The sequence below is a fragment of the Rhinolophus ferrumequinum genome, chromosome 2 (genome assembly GCF_004115265.2).
Source record: "Rhinolophus ferrumequinum isolate MPI-CBG mRhiFer1 chromosome 2, mRhiFer1_v1.p, whole genome shotgun sequence".
NCBI lineage: Eukaryota > Metazoa > Chordata > Mammalia > Chiroptera > Rhinolophidae > Rhinolophus > Rhinolophus ferrumequinum.
The window spans coordinates 53483986-53508546 of NC_046285.1; the positions used below are offsets into that span (position 1 = coordinate 53483986).

General features: G+C 37.8%; 1 protein-coding gene across 1 annotated transcript in view; it reads left to right on the top strand.

Moving 5' to 3' along the window:
• ATP13A5 (ATPase 13A5) overlaps positions 1–24561 on the top strand; it is a 103274-nt gene that overhangs the window by 2780 nt on the left and 75933 nt on the right. The window contains exons 2-7 of the mRNA XM_033131583.1: positions 12584–12757; positions 13466–13612; positions 13832–13902; positions 14008–14088; positions 21148–21217; positions 24234–24368. Coding sequence (XP_032987474.1) covers positions 12584–12757; positions 13466–13612; positions 13832–13902; positions 14008–14088; positions 21148–21217; positions 24234–24368 — 678 coding nt within the window. The remainder of the gene's footprint in view (positions 1–12583; positions 12758–13465; positions 13613–13831; positions 13903–14007; positions 14089–21147; positions 21218–24233; positions 24369–24561) is intronic.

Genomic DNA, 24561 nt, shown 5'->3' on the forward strand with positions numbered 1-24561 from the left:
CCTCCCCAGTACTACCTCGCTCCAATAGTCTCTGTTTCCTTCACCAGTCTTTTTCCTGAAAATTTGCCCTGCCCAGACATTTCATCAGCTGCTCCAATCACAGTCAGCTTTTCTTATCTTTTCTTGAGGGCTTCTCAGGACCCACAGCTTCACTAATAGCCCTCAGGATCCTTCACAACACCAGACCTTAAATAAGCATGGAGCCTTCAGGCTATGCAGCTCAGTGCCTAACGGAAAGGGATTTGGTCTCAGGCAGACTTGGGTTCTCGTCCTCTAAGGCAAGTTATTTAACCTCTCTGAGTCACTTGTGAAATGCAGGTAGCAATACCTACCCTTCAGAATTGAGGTGAGGATTACAGGAGATAATACAACCTTTCCAAAAATATCTTTTGCAGAATAATATTGTTAATAGGTATTATATAAAAAGTCTCCTTTTTCTCCCTATCAATTGGGTTTGAGAAATGCTAGGTGAAACATAGGCAGAGAATAGCAGGGCCTCTTACAGCTAAGTGTTAGGGTTCTTTCTGAATCTCTAAGAGGGACATTACAGTGTGCTCCTCTCATGTAGACATGGCATCCTCCATGTGTGCCCATGCGCACAGGTTCTCTCATGACTACTGTCCCATGGCACCACCAGAGGAAAGGGTGGGTGCTTCTCAGTGTACTCAATGAATAAAAGTTATTGTTTTATCATTATTACCCTTCTGGGAGGAAAAAAGTCATTATATATCTCCTTAGCCAGGCACATCTGGAGCCACACTACGTATATATCAGCCTCTGTTTTGGGGTCCTCTCTGGCCACACGTTGCTGCATTTACTCTCTGGAGATGGTCTCGATCCTGCCACTGAGAAAAAAGTACTGCTTTGTTCAGATCAGTTACAAAGCTCAACCATTCCTTTGGAGCCCCTTCTCTGTACAGACACCCATTGACTAAGTGTCAAAACTACAAGTAGGGGCAGCCCCTAAAATAGCTCCTTAGTGTGGAGGACACACGTTTGATAGGAGAGCACTTCACTTCATGATAACGTTTTTTTTTTTTTTTTTTTTTTTTTTTCCCTGGGAAAAAGTGGAGGAGCTCTGCGCTCTAAGATCTGCGCTTTGGTCAAGGCTCCACTGCTAACGGTGTAGTTATGTGCACCTTTTTGGACCTTGCTAGACCTCCTGAGAATGACATCACTTACCCCTCGTGACTTACAAGTTTTGAGAGAGTCACTTATGAAATTCAGAAAGTGCTATGAAAATATAAAGGGTTCATTTACATGCAGGGAGTCAGGAGTTACGATGTGTAATTTGAAAAATGCAGGAATACATATATTAAGTGAAATTGATGTTGAGAATATTTATTTCCCCTCTTTGATTAAACTCAGGGAATGATAATTGTTTCAAGTCTACCACTGCAAAAGCAGATGACGTGTGAAGAGCTGGTAAGAAAAGTCAGGAGCTTTGAACATCTGAATTATTTTAAACAATGTCATGTACTTCTCATTTTCCATTAAAGGACACGAAAAACACACAAAAACACTCAAAAGATTCAAATTGAAAATGAAAAAGTAAGCCCTATTGGCTCTCTCTTGTCTTCAGTCTAATTTATATTAACAGGTTGGATGGAGGCAAATTTACCTAATCTTCAAATGACATGTCACTATGAAGGAGAGATAACAATATAGGTGACAAAATCAAGGTTCAAAATGTTCTCTGGGCTGGATTGTAGGAGAGAAATTGGCAAAATGTGGTGCATTAAGCCTCAGAACATTAACACACCTAATCTGTGTATTAGGCCTTGAGTTTTTAAGTTATCACCAAAGTATAAGATGAAGGTATCGATGACGTGGGCTTAGTAGATGCTCATGAAAAAGCAACTAAAGCGCTTTGTTTGGTTACAGCTGCATTTTAGCTGCCAATATGATATGCCTATAAAACATTAGTCCTTTGAAGTCTTAATATAAGTCTGTTCTGCAGAACAGAATAATAGTTCTGCTATACTGTGTACTATTTATGAAGCCTCTAGGAAGTTATATTTAATTCCAAGATTCATACAAGAAGTACAGGGTATTTGAAGAGTTATCTGGATATCACGAATAAGAACTGTTTAAGACATTGGGAACAGTTCCCCCAAAGAACAACTGTGGTGGTTGTCTTCGAATAGTTGAACGGCTGATGCGGAGAACAGAGGAGAGGTCGGCAGATTCCAATCTGATTTGTTTTGCTTATAGAAAAACTTCCTAACCATGTGTGGTGGCAGAATCTTAACATGACACCTCTCCAGTGACCTTTTTCTTTATATGGTCTCCTTTAGCTGAGTGGGAGGAACCTGTAAATATGACGAGCTATAATCCCTGTGATTGTATTATGTTACGTGGCAAAACAAAACAAAAAAAATTGTATTATGTTACAGATGTAATCAACATGGACGCAGATGAGTGAAACCAAAAGGAGATTGTCTGGGTGAGCCCGACCTTATCATGTGACCCCAGAAAAGACCCGGGGCCCTTCCTGAAGTCAGAGAGATTTAAAGGGAGGTTAAAGGGAGGTTTTCTATGGCATCTTTTAAGATGGAAGATTCAATGTGCAAGGAACTCTGCGTGGTCTCTGAGCCCTGGGAACTGAATATCTTCTGGCTGACAATCAACAAGAGAATAGGGGCCTTTGTCCTAAAGCTGTAAGCAATGGAATCGTGCCCCAAACTATGTGACCTTCAAAGAGGTCCTTGATCTCCAGAAGGGGTATAGCCAAGGCAACACCCTGATTTCAGTCTTGTGAGAGGCTGAGTAGAGGATACAGATAACCAGACTCCTAACCCATGGAAACTGGCAGATAATTAATTTGTGTTGCTTTAAGCCACTAAGTTTATTATGCAGCAATAGCACACTGTTAATAATACACCATCACAGCTGTCCAACAAGAGAAGGCACAGCCTTGCAAGGTAGTGGGCAGCCTGTATTAATCAGACAATAGATGCTCACTGCGGAGTACAGTGTACAGATGTTTTTGCCAAGAGAAGATTTTGAACCAAACGATCTCTGAGACACCCCTGCTGTTTAGTGATGCTCTTATTGCACAAATGAACTTCAAAAGAATGTGCATGTTGTCCCATGTCCTTGGCTTAGGGCAAATTCCGGTTCCAGAAATTGTCCCTGCTAATCAGCCCCTGCATCTCATTTTCTTTTGACCCACACTTAGTGCTGTTCTACCATTAGCCTCATCAAACAAGGGTCCTTAGCTGGACTTTTACTTCCAGGAAGACTACATGCTAGCTCTTTTGTTATACTACTACCATCTGACTTTATGGGAATGCCTGTAGCTGTGAGTGACTTGTTTATCTCACTGGTACAGTGTTTTGACTCACACTGCTAAAGAAAGAAGGGCGTTTCTTACTCAGAAAGAAAGCATAAGGGGAAATTTTAATAGGTTGGACTATTTCAATAATTATTTTGAATATCTTCAAGACTCAATTTCTTTGACCTACAAATAATAATATATAACTATTATTAATAATAATACCTATTTTAGTAAATAATAATACCTACTTTATAGGGTTGTTGTGAGAACTAAATGGCCCTTAAATAAGTGCTCAAGAAATGTTAGTTCCTTCTTGATTGAAACATAATGACATATAACATTAAATTGATTTCAGGTGTGCAACATAATGATTCAACATTTGTATATATTGGAAATGATCACCACAAGGAGTCTAGTTCACATCCTATCACCACACATGATTATAATATTTTTTCCTTGTGATGTAAACTTTTAAGATCTACCTTCTTAGCAACTTTCAACTATATAATACAGTATTATTAACTAAGTCACTGTGATGTTGTGATTTATAAAACGTAATTTGATCTTCGTTCCCATTTCTGGTACAGAGCTCCTAACATCCTTGGAATGTCCTAAGTGATAGGAGCAACAAAGGTGTCTTGATATGTTCATGAGGTGACTTTTGGATTGCACCTAAAGATGGAGGCTGGTTGCCAGGAGAACTAACCACATGATCGGAGGTGGGAATTTTCAGTCCCACGCCTCTGGACTCCATGGAGGAGAGAGGGGCTGGACGTTGAATCAGTTGCCAATGGCCAATTATTTATCAATATTGCCAATGCAATGATGCCTCCATTAAACCCCCAAAAGACGGGGTTCAGAGAACTTTCTGGTTGGTGAACATGTGGAGGTGCTGGGAGTGTGTTGTTCCGGAGAGGACATGGACTCTCCACACCTTGTCTCCATACCTTTCCCTATGCAACTCTTTCATCTAGATGTTCTTGCATTATATACTTTTAGAACAAACCAATAATCTAGTAAGTAAAATGTTTCCCTGAGTTCCGTGAACTGCTCTAGCAAATTAATTGAACCCAAGGAGGGCATCATGGGAACCTCCAATTTGTAGCCAGTTGGTCAGAAGTGTGGGTAACAACCTGGACTTGTGACTTGTGTCTGGAATTGGGGGTGGGGCAGGGTAGTCTTATAGGACTGAGCCCTCAACCTGTGGAATCTGATGCTATCTTCAGGTAGATAGTATCAGAATGGAGTTGAATTGTAGGGCATCCAGCTTGTGTCTGAGAATTGCATGGCCTTGTGTGGGAAGCCCCCCCACCCCAAACACACACATAGATGGAATTAGGGCCAGGAACCTACAAGGTCACCATGCTAGAAAAGTTAGTTCTTATTGTCAAATACAGACAAAAGTGAAAGTGACTCAAAACATTGTACGCCACTCAGAAGTCACTGCATGGCATGAATGCAGGGCAAAATATAGAAAACTGTAATTAACAATGCTCGGTAATTAGTGACAACTAACAGGAATTACTACATGCTGCCAAGCCAAACCAGTAATAGAAAGTGAGGAACAACAACCACACTAACACAATCCATCAATACAGACACTATTATCTTTGCATTAAAGAAAAGAACCTTGAAACATGGCAGACTTAGAGATAAAAGATCAGAATTTTAAGAATGCCCCACTATCTAACACAATTTGCCATGTCCAGATAAAAACAACAACAAAGGGTAGATTGTGAATAATGAATAGAAACTTGGTGCTGTGATTGTTGTTTAAAAAAAAAAAGAAGATAAAACATGATGAATTCTAGCCTCATGAAAGGGCACAGAGATATTATCTCCTAGGCCGTGATTCAAGGGACTGAAATTTTTGGCCGACATAGAAAAAGCGAACTTACTCTAAGGTTATTGGAACTTTTCACCATGGAAAGGCCTAACACGTCATAGAAAAAAACTGGCATTGCCATTCACAGAAGGTAATTGTAATACTGAGAGTTATTTATGTTATGTCTTGGTTGAGTAAATAAATGTAAAACTTTATGCTGTGAGAATCTTTGTTTGAGTAAAGTGTTATGAACTATGACCCAAAATATCCATTGCAAGGATTCGAAGCACACATTACTTTGCCTGTGCATGACAGATACACAACAAATATATTCGGATAAACACACAATGGTGAATATAAGAATAAAAGGATTTACAAAAACTAAAAAGGACCTGTTCCTTTTTACAAAAACTAAAAAGGACCTAAAAAGGACAAGACCAGTTGTGCATAAATGCTAGGGCTTCAGATGCAATGACAATTCAGGAACAAGGACAGGTAGAGACCCCAGGGGATAGCACCATAAGGCTAAGAAGATTCCCCAAAAGAGAATTTGGGGAAGAAAACACGTTTAGATGAATCTGCACCCTATACTTCTTCTTTCCTGAGGAATTTAGCCAATTGGTGCTATCTTTGGTGGCAACTGTAAGAGATACTTATAAAGAAAAGAAAGGGAAATGTTTTAAAAAGTGCCATTTATGTGCTAGAACTTCATATATGTTCTCACTTAATCCCTATGAGCTAGCCACTCAGATATCCATTTTACAACTGAGGAAACTGAGGGTCGGTTAGCCAACATTTACAAGGTCATGTTGTATAATATCAGAGGGAGGATGTTCTATTATACTGTTTTACTCCTGTACAAGTGAAGTCTGATTGTGCTGCTGTGTGTGTGTGTGTGTGTGCATGCATACACACTCATGTATAGAGTTACTACATCTAGTTAAATTTTTAGTCAATTTGTTTATCTGAAAGTCCTTCTCTCAGTTTTCACATATTACAAAGGTGAGCAGTTTTCTTTTTAGTCTGTATTGGACTTCAATTTTGATAGTTCGTGCTCTATGGAAAAGCAAAAATTCCATTTAAGTCATTGGATCAATCATGTTTAGAACTACAACATAGGGTTTTGGCAAATAACGTTAGGTCTGAATATTGCCTGTGGTCACATCATTTCACAATGAGTCCAATGGGACTCGTCACTTTTAATCTACGGAAATTTTGTTGAACTATATATTACCTGAGCTAATATTAATTCTTAACGCATATTACGTGCTCAAAATGTTTCAGGATCTAAATATATTATCTCATTAGTTTCTCACAACAAACCTAGAAGACAGTTATTGTTGTCATTTGTGGAGGAAGAAACTGAGTTATCAGAAGAAGTAAAGTGGATTGCCCAAGATTATTTTTGTGGTTAAATGGTAGAGATATGATTTGAACTTGGTTTTCTTGTGCCATATCCCCAGCTTTTAACTGCTACACGCGATTATTTCTGTTGTGTTTTACAACCAGCCACATTTTTCACATGAGGAATCTAAAGTTCAGTGAATTTAAATCGTCTACCAAGATCACATTAACCAGTAAGCGATGGAGCAGGAAATGAAAGTGATAGCTTTTAGAAGACACTGGGATGGGGTATAAATGATGTATGATAAAATCGCACACTTGACACCTATGTAATTTTACTAACCATTGTCATCCCAATACATTTAATTAAAAAAAAAGAAGTTTAGAAGTTTCTGCCAATAGACCTAGATAGGGCTCTAAATTATGACCATAGGCAACAACCTCTGTCAAAAGGCATATGCATATTTCTTTGTTACTCCTCATGCACACCTACTCTGGGCCTACATAAAGATCATTAGGGCTGTGGTACCTCTTCTGGTATCTGGACTACAGAATTCTAGTGGGAAACAAAAACGTGAAGGGACATCACTGCTTAGAATGCAATTCGAGTTGGGCACAACTGCTGTGCTGTTCAACTCAACTCTTACTAGGTGGTGGCAGGTCTGGGCTCCTCACTTGAGGAACACAGCCTGTTTCCATTACCAACTTTAACTCCGTATGTTGCAACTCAAATCTAAAATAGTCACCTCTCTACTCATTTCACTGACATATTATCAAACCACCTGCTGACAATGACCGAGAGCTTGCTTTATACTCCACACCTTTCACCGTCAATGTTCACAGCTATTCTTCCAGGTGTGTTCTTAATATTCCCTAAGGACAGAGATGGAAGATGAGACTTAAATCCTGAGGTCACATAAGTAGTAGTGACAAAACTCACTTTGCTACAAGAAACTGTGTATAACGGGTTTGAGATTGTGATCCTCTCACTCATGTTCCCAGTATCTTTACATTTGTCAGACCTCTGGATTCATTTACCTTCTTCTTCCGGTACAAATATTGCCTCTGGATCTCTCCTCTACTCTGCATTTCTTGGTGGATTTTGCCAGGGATGTATAAATACTTAGGAGAAATTACAGTGACTCTTACTGCATCAGCAGAACTTATCATTTAGAACAATCAAATTATACTAGAGATTCATTAGCTAAAATGGAAACAGTGTGATAAGCTCGAATCACACAGACATTGGCAAGCCGATTGAGAGTATTTGGTTAAAAAAATGCCAGATAAACTAGTGATTCTTTTAGCCCAAACCTCAAGTCTCATACCTAGCACCATACCCTCTGGGAAAACTGAGAAAAGATCTAGAAGGGAATTTTACCAAGGTTTAAGAGGCCAGTTTACCAAGGAAGCAAAAACAGTGCTTCTATTCATCTTTGCTTAAGGAGATCTACAAGTTCTTATTTATCTACTTACTGACTGACTGACTTACTTCATTTTTTAACAGACAGGGAAAAAAATCGCTGACATTGTGACTGAGATGTCCACAGCCATAAGCAGTGTCATTCTCAGACCTCTTCTCCTATCTCGGTTATTAAGGATGTGATTTTTACCTCTGCTCCAATGGAAGTCACTTCTTCCCAATCATCCACACCAGGAAGCAGCAACAGTCTTCCGAGGTCATTAAACCTCCCATTTTCTATAGAAATCCCTTCTCTGGCTCTTTTTAAAAATTTAGTTCTAATATTAATATTATGCTGCCATCTTTTCTTTCTCAATCTAATCCCAGTGAAGTAATTAAAATGCCTTCAACCTGTTTGGAACACAGTGTCTAACAAACAAATTTACTTTTTTAAAAATTTTTATTGACATATATAAATACAGTGGGTGTATTTATATACATTTATATAAATAAAGTGCACTGATCTTAAATGTACAGTTTAATGACATCTATCATCAATTAGTTTTGCTTGTGCTTGAACTTCATTAAGTAAAATTGTGTATTGTTTTATGGTACTTCATTTATTCAATATAATGTCTGAAATTCATTCATGTTTTGTGAATCAGAAGTTCATTCTTTTTTATCGTTTTGTAGTGTTCCGAAAAGACAAAATTTATTTATCTTTCTTTTGTCAAGGTACCTTCAGATTCTATTTGGGGGCTCTTATTGTCAATTTTTATTTTCATTCAGTTCAAAATATTTCTTAATGTTTGTTGTAATTTCTTCTTTGACTCACATGTATTATTTAGAAATATGTTGCTTAATTTTGAAACATTTGGGAATTTTAAAGTTACCATTCCATAGTTAGTTTCTAATTTAATTATAACGTCATCATACTTTATGTTACACAATGTGGTCAATTTTGATAAATATTTTATGTATACTTGAAAATAATTTAAATTATGAAATTTTGGGCTATAATTTTTTGTATTTCTTAATTAGGGCAATTCAGTTAATAGGGTTGTTCAAACTTCCTGTATTTTTACTGATTTTTTTAAAAAAACTTTGGTTTGCTTGTCTTATCAATTAAACAGAAAGATGTGTTAAAATCTCCAATGATGAGAATGGATTTAAGTTCTATCAATGTTGCGCTACAAATTTGGAAACTACATTTATAGGTGCACACAATTTAGGATTGTTATGTCTCCCTGTTGATCTTTTAGCTTATGAAATGTACTTCTTTTTCTTATAATATTTCTTTTCTTAAAGTCTATTTTGTCTGATATTAATACAGCGATACCAATTTTCTTTTGTTAGTCTTTGCATGGTATATTTTCCCCTTCTTCCTTCTTTTAATCTATTTGCTTCTTTTAATTAATTAATAATTTCTTTAAAATGTGTCTCTTGTAGGTAGCATATAGTGGGTCTTCTTTTATTATCTAGTCTGACTATTTTTGCTTTCAATCATAGTATAATAATAAGGCCATTTACATGTAATGTAATTACTGATATAGTAGGGTCAAAGTTCATAATGTTGCTATTTGTTTTTCATCTATCCTATCTGTTCTTTGTTCTTTTCTTCACTTAACATTATATCACAGAATGTCCCATGTGTCCACATGGACTTCATACCTTTGATTTTAATGGCTCCTCAATAGCCCATTGTTTTATATTTCACATCTTATTGAACCATTAGCTATCATTTGGTTCTTTCAATAGCTATGCTGTTACAGGTAATGCTTTCTACTTTATGTATGATTTCCTTAGGGTATATTTCTAAGTGTGAAATTAATGATTCAAGGGACAGAAACATCTCTATAATTTTTGATACAATTTGTCACCTTGCTTTCCCTAAAGAATTATTCCAATTTATAAGGTTATTAGAAGTATATAGCTGTAGTGATTTCCTTGCAGCCTTGCTAGCATTGTGAGTTCCTTTTATAATAAAAAAAAATGTTGTATAGAAAAGAACTGAAGGGAATCAGAAGTATGATTACCAATGTCATCGCTGTGTATAAGTGAACAGAAAAAGGGAAAGTTATTTACGAATGTCATGTTCACTATAAGCTGGACTTAAATTCCTAATTGTTCTGCTTCTATTTTATACACACTTGGGCTTTGGCAAAAAGCCCCTTTAAATAACTTAGTAAAAAAACCCGAATATTTATGACATAATATGTGAACTGGCATATTCATTTTATTTGAGTCTAATAAAACTATAAGTAAGTAAATTCACAAATAAAACCAAAATCAGAGAGAAGATAGAACGGAGACCCAATTGAAAATATGCTTAAAAGCAGAATAAACACCTTTCTAAGTTACATTTAAACCTTAGCATGAACAATCTCAAAATACAGTGGCTGCATCACCAAACTAAATGAACATTTCCCCCCAGGTGGGTGACAGTGTTGAGGAGCAATAGAAAGGAGCTCTTAAAATTGTTATTACTTTGCAGAGCACTTAAGGAGACATTATCTCATCTGAGCATAAGAACCGTGTAAGGCACGTATTGCTAATTTTTTTTTTTTTTTTTTTTTTTTTTGTGGAGGAGTAAATTTGGATTCCCTAGAGGTGAAGCGACTTACCTAAGGTCGCATAACTGATAACTAGCAGAGCCAAATTTATGTCTTTGCTTCTTAAGCCTGTAAGCTTGCCACTATGTTTAAGGATTACTTTCAACAACTGTTATTAAAATCTCCATCTACCACAGAGTTCTTTATTAGAAAAACGTAATGAAAATAAGCTGAAAACTTTTCCAAAACATTAAGCCAAGAGATTTAATATAATATGATCTAGCATGGCATAAAATTCAGAAGATTCCATCATTTGAAAGTACTATAAAAACTCAGTAAAAGCCTATTTTCTTGACATTACAGCTCTGTGATCTGGACACAGGAATTCAGTCATAGAGAGAAAAACCAACGATAACAGCAGAACCTGAAAAAATAGTATAGTAACAATGTCATTCATAATCAGTATCCCTCTGGGTCTTCTAAATACACAAAAAAATCTAGGTTGTTTTTTTAATTGGAAAATTTTAACACGTAATGCTGTGTATATTTAAGGTATAGCATGTTACTTTGATATATATTGTAATACAGTGTTTCGATATTTATCACATTACATACTTATAGTACAATAGTCTTTTCTCTGTTCAATATATTGTACATTAAATCTCTATGGCTATTTTATTACTCGTTACAAGTTTGTACCCTTAGACAACTTCACTCTTATTCCCCATCTCCCATCGCTGGTTACTACCATGTTAGTGTCTGAAAAATCTAGCTTTTTTTTTAGTTTTTTTTTTTTTAATTTATTGGGGTGACAATTGTTAGTAAAATTACATAGATTTCAGCTGTACAATCCTGTATTACATCATCTATAAATCCCATTGTGTGTTCACCACCCAGAGTCAGTTCTCCTTCCGTCACCATATATTTGATCCCACCCCCCACCCCGCTTACTCTCTGGTAACCACTAAACTATTGTCTGTGTCTATGAGTTCTTGTTTCTCATTTGTTTATCTTGTTCTTTTGTTGTTTTTGGTTTATATATCACATATCAGTGAAATCATGTGGTTCTCTGCTTTTTCTGTCTGACTTATTTTGCTTAGCATTATACTCTCAAGATCCATCCATGTTGTCACAAATGTTCCTATATCATCTTTTCTTACCGCCGAATAGTATTCCATTGTGTATATATACCACAACTTCTTTATCCATTCATCTATCGAAGAACATTTTGGTTGTTTCCATGTCTTGGCCACCGTAAACAAAGCTGCAATGAACATTGGAGCACACGTGTCTTTATGTATAAATGTTTTCAAATTTTTGGGGTAGATACCCAGGAGAGGGATTGCTGGGTCATATGGTAATTCTATTCGTAATTTTTTGAGGAACCTCCACACTGCCTTCCATAACGGAAATCTAGCTTTTTTAATTTAAAAAACAAGTTGTGAAACTTCATTGCAGAAGATGGGAATCAGAAATTGGCTTTAATTAAACAAATACATTGTTTTTGACTATTGGTTTTTCCCTAAAACCACATCTCAAGTGTTTATTCAATTCATGACAAATATTACCTAACCTACTACTAAAAGTAGAAGTATTTCAGCATGTTACTCTCTGGATACCTTTAAGCTGTCTTTTGAAAGTCTTTCATGTCCACAGATAATCTCTTAATTTATACCATTCTACTGGTTTAGAAAGCAGCACACTTATTTATACCTTCAATCCCTCTCAATCATGTATTATAAAACAGAGCTGAATGTGAATAAAGCTAGATATAGAAGTGTGGATCATATCTGTTATGACTGTATCATCTTCCTCCAATAAATTTATATTAAGAATTTTGTTTTTTTTAAAAACCTTATACCTAAAGAAAGTAAATCTAGGCCAAAACATGAGATATTTTATAAAAATATGAGGTGACTCTTAAGACTATTGAGAACCAAATAAGTCTGCCCATTCCTTGCTCCTCCTGTCTAATGTTTTAGTTTCATATGCCAGGGTAGTAAAATGAGTCCTTTTTAAAATTCTATCAGCTGACAGCTGTAAGCAATCAATCTGATTCAACCAGCCAAAGCCAGATTTCTCTTCCAATACCCCTGCATCTAAAGACTGTGTTTCTTGGAACAAAATGATATGTTTATGTGAAAGAAGAAAACTAGAGTGATCTCTTCTTTTCTCTCCAGGAGGTGTTTGGTTACCAGACCCAGAACGTCCGCAGAGTCTTCTGCCTTATAGCTTCTGTGCTGACCTGTGGGGCTCTTCTGCTGCTGTTCTACTGGCGACCCCATTGGAGGGTGTGGGCCAGTTGCATCCCTTGCCCCTTGCAAGAAGCAGATATTGTCTTGCTAAGGACAACGGTGCGTATGCCTTTTTGTGTTGCATTTGTGACACAACCAATGACAGGCCAGTATCCCAGAACTGGAGATCTTCCTTTATTTAAAGAGTTTCCCTGTCCCCTACTAGGAGATGGCAAAACTGTCCCGGTAATCTCTTTGCCATCTCTTATTTTGATCTAGAAATGAAGAACATTTCCTCCATATCAGCCTGAGGAAATTTCTACCATGTCAGCCTAGTGGGCAGTGCTCTTACCATCACAAGACTGGTGGCCGTCAGCATTGTAACTCTTAGAGACATAACATGGGAATGATTGTTCAATTCTTCAAGAATATGTATTTTAAGGGAAATTAGATATTTTAAATATCTAGATGTCCTTTTAAGATAGCCAGAAACTATTTTCTGTACATAATATTTTCCTGCAAAATTTATCTTTCCTTTATTCTCTAGCACAGCGGTTCTTAAATTTTGCGCGAATCAGAATCACCTGGAGGTGATTCTGTTCTCTTTAGAACAGAAACTGCTGGCCCTACCTCCAGAATTACTGATTCAGTAGGTTTGGGGTGGGCCTGACAATTTACATTTCTAGTAAGTTCCAAGATAACACTGATACTCTTGTCTGCAGTCCAAACTTTGGGAACCAATAGTCTAGCACTTGGAAGGTATTTGGTTGATCGAGTGCCTTACTGAATAACACTTGAGAATTTCGTGGGCTGGATTGTCTTTTCTAGGATGAATTTCAAAGATATATGAGGAAGAAGGTGATCTGCCTCTCCTTATCCACACTCAAGTTTCCTGTGAGCAAGAACCCGGAAGAACCCCTTGTAGCTGACCACCACTCTGTCATAAACCAAGCTGTACTGAAACCAGAATTAAAAGTAAGTGATTTTTAAGGATACATTGTTATGGTATTTTTTTGCTGAAAAAGTGAGTAATGTAAATGTTTATTAGACGAAAAATTGAATATCACACTGCTGAGCTGGGAATTACAGTTATGTATTAAGGAAAGTGAAAGACCTGCATTGAATAACCCTCACCTCCCCTGATAGGCTTTTCTTTGTGAATGACATCTGTTCTGTTAACATTTGTCATTGCAGCTACAATGTATCCAAGTGCAGAAAGTGAGATATGTTTGGGACAACTTGGAGAGGAGGTTTCAGAAAGTTGGGTAAGTCCAACTTTTTCTCAACACTCCATCAGAGTATAATGGAAGCACACTGATTTGTTGAGTGCCGTGAACTGAAATGTAGTTCCTGTACTGACCACACACTAGGTTGCTGGAAGACAGCCACTCCTGCTATGACATCCATCACACATTCGGACTGGGTCTGACCAGTGAAGAACAGGAGGTCAGGTAGGTTTGCGGTTCTCCCTTAGTGAACTTTGCCAGCAGAAAGTGAGATGTCAAATGGCTTGTGATCAGTTAATTATTGGCATAATGCTTCATGAACTTCATATAGTCCCAGTTTATTTGCTGGCATCAGAGAGATTGTCTAAATCGTTGGCATCATAAGCAAACTCATTAAAAAGAAAAGACTAAAAGAACAATGCAACCAAATAACATTTGCTCTTTTCTTTCAGGGTTGTAGAACTGTCTTCTCTGTCTTGTCTTTTTAAATTTTTTTCCTCAAAAAAAAAAAATCTTAAGTCATTTCATAAACATCACCTTCTTAATCCTCCAAATCCTCAGAGAGACAAAGATAATATTATGATTGCATTTTACTTTACAGAACCTTCCTGGAGATGAAGATTGTGTTTGTTCAATTAATTGTGTCATTCACCACCGTATTTCCAGCACCTAGAATAGTGCCTGATTCATGGTAGGAGCTCAATACATATTTGTGAAATGAATGAATACTGAATGCATTGATGGATCTATGAACTAAATGCTTCTAACATGCCAGGCATTTTGCAAGACACTAGGGAAGTCAGGATAAAAAAGACCTAGTCATTGCTATCACAGAGACATTCACTGATTAGCAGGAAAAAGAGGCATAGAAGAGTTGTATGATTGTGAGAATGGTATCTTTAGAGGCACACAGGTTAGGGAATCATAGCATAATAGCATAGGAAACGCTTATGCTACTCATGAACTAGCAGTGAGCTAGAGTCCCTGCTCCCCTCATCTATATTTGAAGTGGTCGATTCTGGTGACTCTGAAAGGAAAGCATTGCAAGCCTTCTCCAGAGTCTTAATAATCAGCTTCTTTTCTTGCCTAATTTTAGGGACATTATCTGCCTGACCTTTTTTCACAGTCAGGCAGAAAAACTAATTCTCAAGCTAAGAAACAACCTGGTACTTAAAATACAGATTCTGGGGCTCCACCTCCATAATTCTGATTTAGGAGGTAGGAGCTAGGGGTAGCGGTGAGAGAAGAAATTCTGCATTTTTAGCAAGTACCCCCATAATTCGTAGGCACGCTAAGACTGAAAAGTACTGACCTATTATTGTTTTTAAGGTTTCTCTCTGCCTGGACACTGTGAAAAATGAAATAGGCATCTACACTATGACAACATTGCAGAATGCCTTAGAAATGGTGTTATTAAATACGATTTCAGATTTTAATATATTGAAATACAGAAAGTTTTCAAAGTCGTTAAACACATATTGGTTTAATAGCATTAAACGCAAGACTTTAAAATATTGGTCTAGGGCAGTTAGGAAATCTAGTTGATAAATATAGATAGGCTCTGTCTAGGAAACCATTTCCACAGGAAAGATTTCCCATCAATGTTGCCACCTCATGTTTGTCCTGATTTATCAAGTGCCAGGCTCTAATAAACATCATACAGAATTAAACTTAAATCTGGGCCACACAATAAAGAACTTGACAATAATAAGTAAGATGGGCATAGTCTTCCCAAATATGAATAGAGGAGATAATCTCCTTATAAACAAATAGGCATATTTTATTTTATGAGCTTATCTTTCTGGAGGGAAAAATAGTAAATAGAATGTGGAGCATCCCCCCCTCACACACCCCTATTTCCTCCCCTCACTTTTTAGTGTAAGACTCAAGCTTAAAAAAAAAAAAATGAATGTGATTGAATGATTGAGAGATATCAACTTCCTTGAGCTTGCTTGCATGGAAAGCAAAGGCACAATATGAGAAATAAAGAAATGGGGATACACAAAAATCTCTGATGATGAAAACCACAGAGTTTGAATACACCTTTCTCTTTAGACTTCCTTGCAGCTAGACAAAGAGGGAAAATATACACATTTACATAGTTTTCACTTTTCAGTAGCAAAAGGCAAAACAGAACATCAGGGGAGATAACTACCCCGGAGAGAAATTGTCAGAGGGCATCAGGAAGAAAGCAAGAAGATTATTCCGGGAGGTTCCCTGCTTCTAGCTTCACTCACTCATGAACTCAGCACAACTCTCCCTCTTAGAACCCGTACTAGACAGGTCCATGGACACTTGAGGTAATTCTCTTACCTCCTGGTAGCAGCGCCATATAGAAAAAAAAAAACAACCTACCTTATCCCCCACCCATCTAATAGTCTCCCTATTGGTGAGCATCTCTTCATCTTTTTACTCATCCCACCCTCTTCTTGCCTCCTTTTTCAGTCTTCTGAAAACAGAAGGGAAACTTTCTGACAGCAGAGATAGCAGGCACCTCCTGATGGGGTTAACGCCAGACCAATCACCTTGCTGGTAACCCAGCTCTCTGGAAGAACAAAAAAGCTTTTATGGGTAGAGTTTGCCAATTTCTGTAATGGGTCTACTCTCACACTGGCTGATTTCAAGCCACAAACGTGACATCACTGAACATGGACCTGGAAAGAGATGCTCATCCTGAGCTCAGTGATTCTGCAGGGCCAACCTTAATTCTCGACATTTGTCACACCGCTGAGCAAAAAGGCCTGCTTGTTAGTACCAGAGGAAAGAAATTCCATCATCGCTCAGCTCCAAGCTGGGGGAAGCTGTTACAGGAGAAGAGAGAATATTGAAACAGAGAGAAAGAAGAAGCAAGGAGGCAGGAGAGAGAGAAAGAGACTGGGGCTGCTATGAGACCCTATTCTCTTACTCCTAAGTCTTGTGGGGAGCAAAAGTCAGAAAAGAAATCATGACCTTTATCCCCTTTGAAAGCTCCATCCCTAGGATATGGCCCAAATATAGACCCTTGCCCATTAGGTCAGTTCTTTGGGAAGGAACAAGGAAGTGTTCGTTGAAATAGAGGAGGCTTCACTCATTCTTCTGGAAGCCAATAAGATTGTCTCAACTGTTCGTATTCAGTTAGAAGTTAGTTAAAAATGTGACACTATGCCTTGGGACTTTAATAAAAATTAAACAAACCATTGAGATCAACATTCTATTTTTAATAAATTGGATTTGTCAGACCCGTGGTTCTATGGGTCTGGGTCCATTGAAAGTATAAAATCCTTAAACTTCAATGCCTTGTTTTTTAAAAAAGCTAAGTCTTATGGTGACACCAGTAAACCTAAGTCCTGCGTCTCTCTGGTGAAATTTCTGGCTGGGATTTCTCCACCCCCCACCTCCACCCCATACCCTCCTGCCTCTGCTTTCAGGATCCACATGCCTGAGAATGCTCCAGGCACTTGCCCAAAACTGCTGACTGGAAGCCCCTCACTTGAACTTGACTTTCTCTAAGGCTGTATAGAAACAAACTTTAGGAAATGAAAGATATGGACGGGTCACAGATAAAGACTAATGTGAAAAACTGAAATGACTTTTATGTCATTTGTAAAATGGGGCTTCTCAGTGTAAGTGTTTCATTAAAATATAGAAGCAGTTTCAAGCACTGCTCAAATATTAGGTTTTTTTCCCCAGAAAGCAATTTCTCGAAACATGCAGTCTTGTTATTATAATTTTTGTAATGGAGGACTCTAAGACCAACAACATACTTGTTATGCTATACAGCCACACCCAATCATAGCAATTGGACACCATATGTTATGCATCTATGACATTTCTAGGATCTCCTTTCATTTATACCGCAGGAGGGTCAGGGGAGTGAGGGATTGACTAACAGAAATCCCCGGGGACTTTTTAAAACTCTGTAGGTCTACTCCCTAAAAATTCCAGGTTTCAGAAGCAGGTCATGTCAGATTCCTTGGCTTTCCATTAACTGTTTGGAAAACTACAAGTCTCTCTCTCTATTGGTGGGGTATCAGAATGGAAGCAGAACGGTCATGTGTAGTCTGGAAAAGCTCAGCAGTGATTCTGGCACCGTCTTCCTGCCTCCTTGAGTACCATTCTTGTCTTCCCCCTCTGGAGCCTAAAGTGCCTAGCATGGAACATATTCTCAACAATTACTTGGTGAATAAATTGAGAAACGAATGAGTGAATAATCAGACTGAAAAAGAAATAGGCAATTCCCAAAAGAAAGTGTTCCTAGTCATTTACGTTTGGTTTTTAAGAAATAAATACATTCCAGTAGATTCACTAGTTGCAGGAAACATTGGTGATCCTTTAAATCCAGCTCAGAGTCAGTGCAGAAATTCTCTCCACCACTTCCCTGTTAAAAATTCTTCAGTCTCTTTTGGGGAGGATCCTTCTACCTCCAAAGCAACTATTTCCATAATGAATAGTTCTGAATATTAGACAAGCCTACTAAGTTTTATTCAGCCTATTTATTTAGTCTTATGAAGCCATCTAGAATAACTCGTAGGGCCCCTTTTCCCTGCCAACTCATCAGATTTTTAAAATCAGAGCATGTAATCCGCACTGTTCCTTGGAACTTTCCTCAGGGACCCCGCTTCAAGTGTCATGTTCCTTCTGGTTGCTCAGCCATTGGCCAATGTCCCTGAAAGTTCCTCTTGGCTTGCGCTGAGACTTAAATGAGTACACAATCCCTAAACACACCATATTTTTTTTGGCAAGAGATAGCGGAAAAGATGAAGCAGCAAGGGGCATGTGGCTGTGATTCAAACATGGCCCAGAGGAGCCCTAAAGAGGATAATCGACAGGCAAGTATTAAGCCTCTGGGTCCCAGTGGTCACGGACGCTGAGCTCCTCCCCTCGCTGGTAACGTCAGAAAGCTTCTCACCACACAGGGAAAGCAGAAGCGCATCTGGCACGTGGCTTGCTCCTTTCTGAACTGATTTTCCACGGCTTGTGTACTGTTGTAGTTCTGTAAACTGGGTTTTCAGCCTCGTTAGGGGAGAGACTCTTCTAGACCTGGGTACACATGTCCTCATCGATTAAGGCCAATATTTAGGGAACAGTCTTTGCGTTAGACACTGTGCCCCTAGATGCTAGAAAACCAATGTTGGAAGAGCTCCATCCTTGCCATTAAAGAGGGCCTAGGAAATTTGAGGAGAAAGACAGGTACCTATATGTAACAATTCAAGGAGGTGCATGCTGTTACTAAGAAAAGAAAGGTTGTTTGGAGGAGAGAAAAATAGAGTTAACTGTGTCTGCTGGAGTACGGAACCCTTCAGAGATAGCTGCAATTTATTGAGAATTTGTCACATGTCAGGCACCTGTATTAAATGCGTTACATATTTATCTCATATGTTACTGATAGCAATTTTATTAGGCATGTATTATCAAGCCCATTTCATCGATAAGGAACCAAGGCTCACTTTTCATTCATCTATTCATTCATTCAACAAATAATTCTCAAATGCATTAACTGTATTAGGCCCTGTTTTAGGCCTAATTCAGGATCTGTCAGTGTCCTCTAGAAGCTTATAGTGGAAGTTACAACCTATTGTTTGCATGCTTATTAACATTTAAAAAAATAAAATGTAATTTTTAGATTATCAAACGTTCTTTTTAAAAAAATGAGAGCGGTTAAGGAGATAAAGGAATCCGAGTTGGGGGTAGGGGTGGCTATTTTAAACAGAATTATTAGTGAAGGCTCCAATAAGGAAGTGTTATTTCTGTATGTATTAGACCCTGAATGAAACAGGGGAGTGAGCCATGCAAAAATATGGGGAAAACCGGTTCTAGGCTTAGCTATATTCAATCCTGGTCTCTTAAATCTCATTTTTTTTTTTTTTTAAACCACTAGGCTCTATTGTCAGATTTGGCTCTCAAAGGCTCAGAAACCAGTTACAAAGTGAAGAATGTGGGAAGGGCACTCTAAGGAGAGAGGGGGAGAGAGAGAGAGGGGGAGAGAGAGAGAGGGGGAGAGAGAGAGAGAGAGAGAGAGAGAGAGAGAGAGAGAGAGAGAGAGAGAGAGAGAGAGAATGACCAACTTCAGGATTCTGGTTAACAGCAGGCTATTTTTCCACGGATTCTGTAAGAGAATCCCTAGCACCAAGGTGACATGAGTTATGATCTCTTCCCAGTGTGAGGTTTAGGGACTTGTGAAGTCAAACAGCAGCACATCCCTGAACCTCAGTGTTTTCACAACACGGAGTCAGAAGACCATGGTTTGAGTTCTCTCTGACCACTGTAAGTAATAATTGTACTTGGAAAATCATGGCTTAAAAGTCAGACAAACTTGGGCTCACTCCTTGTTATACCTTAGATCAAAGATCCATCCTGCCGATTTTCTCCGCTGGTACTTACAGTGACAGAGTGAGAAATGGAGTTTCACATGGTGTGTGAAGCCTGGCTCTGCTTCTTTCTAGCTCAGACTGGAAACAATTACTTAGTTTTTCTGAACTTCAAATTGTCTTTACAATAAAAACAGTAATAAGAAATCTCATAGGGGTAATGTGATGAGTAAAGGAGATGATGTATATAAAAGGCTAAATGCAGTTTCTGACACTGTTATCTCTGCTTAAAAGTGACATTGTCATGGTTAGTATTAACTTTGTGCACCTTTGGCAAAACGTGTGCACTGAAGGGTTTTTCCTTTTGGCAAAATGGGGATGTTAGCCCTTTCCTTGGACTATTGTGAAGATCAAATGAGAGAACCTTTTGTAAGAACTTCGTACAGTTTTAAATGTTGTGCAAATATGAGGGCTTCTTTTTTGTAATGTGCATATGTGTGGATTTATAAGGTGTGAGCTATGAAGACCAAATATGATCTTCTAGGCTTGTTCATGCATGTATTCGTTCAGTTCATGTACTGAGGGCCTGTCCTAGGTGCTGCAGATACCAAGGTAAGACAGAGTGATCTCCAGTATTAAGGGCCATGCAGAATGCCTGAACACTCCAGGAACAGCTTCCTTCGTATCTGTGTCTTTTTAGCTGCTCTTAGAGTACAAATTATTTTAAAAATAACTCAAAATGCCTTTCAAACTTCATTTTGACTCTTGAGTTGTACTGTACTTAAGGTATTTTTAACCAGATCAACATAACAGCTTTGTTTATCATACACTGACTCATTTTTAACATATATTGGTATTTTAGGATTTGCTTATTAATTTTTTATTGAAAGCACAAAATTCCTAAAGGGTGGAGAAATGAGTTCTACTTAGTTTGGCCTGTATTCACTTATTAATGAGTTTGTAGGTATGACATTAATAGGTGATCAATCTCCTACAGAAGATTAGTGTGCGGGCCCAATGCCATTGAGGTTGAAATCCAACCCATATGGAAGCTGCTTACTAAACAGGTAACTGACTATTTGTTTTTCTTTTTGAAAAAAACAAAACAAAAACTCCCATCCTTTACTTTTCACTTTCTACTACTCAGAGAAATCTTAAGCAATACACAGGTACTTTGATGTGAACAGAATCTGTGATGCATGTAACTTCTTTTTGTTATTCCCTCTTTGCCGTAAGTCTATGCTTTTCTTATCTATTGAGGTTGCCTTTGAAAAAAATATTTTAATATATATATGTACTTATTATATATATAATATTTTATGATTGTTGTTGCATGCTTGACCACTGCACTGTACGCCTGAAGCTGAAGCTGAATAATATTGTATGTCAACTATAATTTAATATGTATATATATAGTCATGGGATATGGAGTACAGCATAGGGAATAGAGTCAATGGAATTTTAATAATAAATATATATTTTTGTTCCAGGATTTCTAACTGGTCCTTTTCAATAGCCATTTGTTTTGAATTCAAATCCACTTTAAAATCTCTTCTCAGTGTGAGGAAAGAGTCCTGTTTCATAGTCTCCTATTTCTTTGTTTTGCTGATGGTAGTTGTGGGGGTGGTGGTGGGGCAATATTATGGTTTCCATGATATCTTTGAGGATTTTAAGCACATTATGTTGGTCTTTTAATATTGCTCTATTATTTCCATTTTCTTGAGAATGGCTTCTTCCTTTGTTAGTAGGTTTTTGTTTTGTTCTGTTAGAAAGCATTTTCTTGTGTGCTTTGAAGTAATTTTATTTTATCTTTTTGGTAAACTCACTGTAAGTGGGATTGTACCCCCCTCCAGTTTTCTCTTTCTTTCTGTGCTCCCTCTCCCTCTCTAATGGTTCTGCATTTGCCTGTTACTGATCTTTTTGGGTCTCCAGTTTAGAACTAGGGCCTCTAATGGAAGCTTGAGCGCCACCCCTTGGGGGTCTGTTAGATGCAGGCCATGAGCCAGCCTGGGGCGTGGCTAAATTCACAGTTACACCACAGGCTCTGTTCTCTCCTATTCCACCCTCCACTGATGAACCACTGCTTGTTGTGACTTTTCTCAGCCTCTGCTCTTGGGCAGGACAACCCCACCGCTTCTCCTGTTTTCCTCTGCAAGCTTGGGTTTTGTCCTCTGCCACGTATGGGGCACTTTCTATCTGACTCCCACAAGAACTGTGCTTCTAGCTGTCTCTGTCTTGTCCTTGTCTGGAACCTGGCAGGCTGAGCACGTTAGTCCTCACTGAATGCTGCATGTTCCTAGTCTATTGCTTTCTTTTTAAAATGTGTTTTTCAATTACCATTGACATACAATATTATATTAGTTTCAGGTGTACAGAACAACAGAGATTACATGTTTACATGCCTCACAAAGTGGTCATCCCAATAAGTCTATTACTCACCTGACACAATACATAGTTATCACGATGTTATTGACTATATGCCCTATGCTGTAGCATCTCTATGACGATTTCTAATTTACAACGATGGTCATTTTATTTTTGAACATGGTCATATCTTTTATATAGTACATTTTTTATTAGGCTTTTTTCCCCTTAGGTACACAGCAAAATTAAGTGGAAGGCACAGAGATTTCCCCTATACTCCATGTCCCCACATAGGCACAGCCTCTGCCACTATGGAAAAGCAGGCTGCTTTTCAGACTTCTTATTTAAGTACATTTTCAAATTGCCAAAGACTCTACTCTCCTAGGTATCAATTTGGTCTATTTTGAAAGGCATGCTAGTGTTTTCTGGTACCCATTTACCAGGCCTTTAGCAGAAAAAAAGCAAGTAAAACTATTTTTTCCACATTTGATTTCAAAAGAATATTGAGTAAGAGAACTACATTAATTATGATGGTATTTCTTCTATAAGAAGTATATAACCAATTTTCTACCGAGTTTGTATAAACTGAAAATCGTGTTAACATTAATGTATAATATACAATTAGAGCATTTTATGCCAAGCAAACAGAAGAGCTATAATTTGTAAGAAAAGCATGGTGTAATGGAAATAATAAGAAATGTTGAGGAACAAAAGCTTTTTTAATGTACAAAATATATCTAAGGGTTTAAGAAACTCTTAAGATACGGCCCATTAGCTTATTAACCAAATGTGACTTCATTTGTAAGACTAAACTAGAAGTTCATTTAATACATTAGAAAATTCTAGAAAGTAGAGGTAAGGACAGCACTGGTTTTAGGTACTATTTCATCTATTTTATAATTATCAGGATCCTTGCTTTGCTCAGATGGGCTCTTTATTTTTCGCTACCTGTGTAGGTCAGGTGACCTCTAGCTCTGCCCCCTCAGGTTGCCTTCTGTTATCATTATTAATAGTGAAGTCAGCAGGACCAACATGGGGAAGTGAAGGAACAGAAAAAGTTGAAGGTATTACCAAAATATACTTGCGTGGATGACCAGCTTTAGGGCTGGCAATACAGTCTGCCCGCGATTTTCACTGCAGACGTAGGTAAGACATTTCTCTTCACTATTCTTCCTTGTTCAAAGGAAGGCCTATGCTGATTTGACTGGCTCTCAGAGAATCTTGCTAAGACCTATGATATAAGATTGAAGAATCTCTAATTTTCATTGCACAACTTGACTAAATCTGTAGCATGGGATTGCATGGAAAAACAAAACCAAAACCTGCAATAAAAATGGTCAAAGTTGTTTTGATTAAAGTTTGTTTTGAAAAGAGACTGAAGCATATTTCTCTTTCATTATGGGTAAATCTATTTGAAAAGGTCAATTGTTGGATTTTGTTATTGGTACAATATTTTTGAATATTCAAAATGAATAAGAATCATCAATGTGTGGCCATGGCTCTGAATACTTAAATAATTTTGCTTCCACCATATCACATTCTATGTGCTTGACGTTGTCTCCACCAAAATTAATGGCGTTCTAAGTGCATTCTTAAATATTAGACATTGTTGCATGTTGTGAAGAAAAAAGGGGAAATGCCATTCTAAAAGAAATGGCATCTTCTTGACTGCTACTAAGGTCCATGCCAGTGATCTAAATGCTATTTTTGTACCTGCAGGTTTTAAATCCATTTTATATGTTCCAAGCCTTTACCCTAACTTTGTGGCTGTCTCAAGGTTACATAGAATACTCTGTGGCCATCATCATCTTGTCGGTTATCTCCATCGTCTTAAGTGTGTATGATTTGCGACAGGTAAGAGATAAAACCACTGTTGGATTCTATTTAGTTTCTGGCTGCATAAGAAGCAAAACCTATGGAATTTTCATTGACAGCCAAGAGTTGCTTTGTTAAACATATGTCATAACAAAGAAAAAAGCAAGGGCTTAAGAGATATGGGATCTCAGGAAGAGGCCTTCAGGCATACTAGGTAGATTTAAATGTTTTT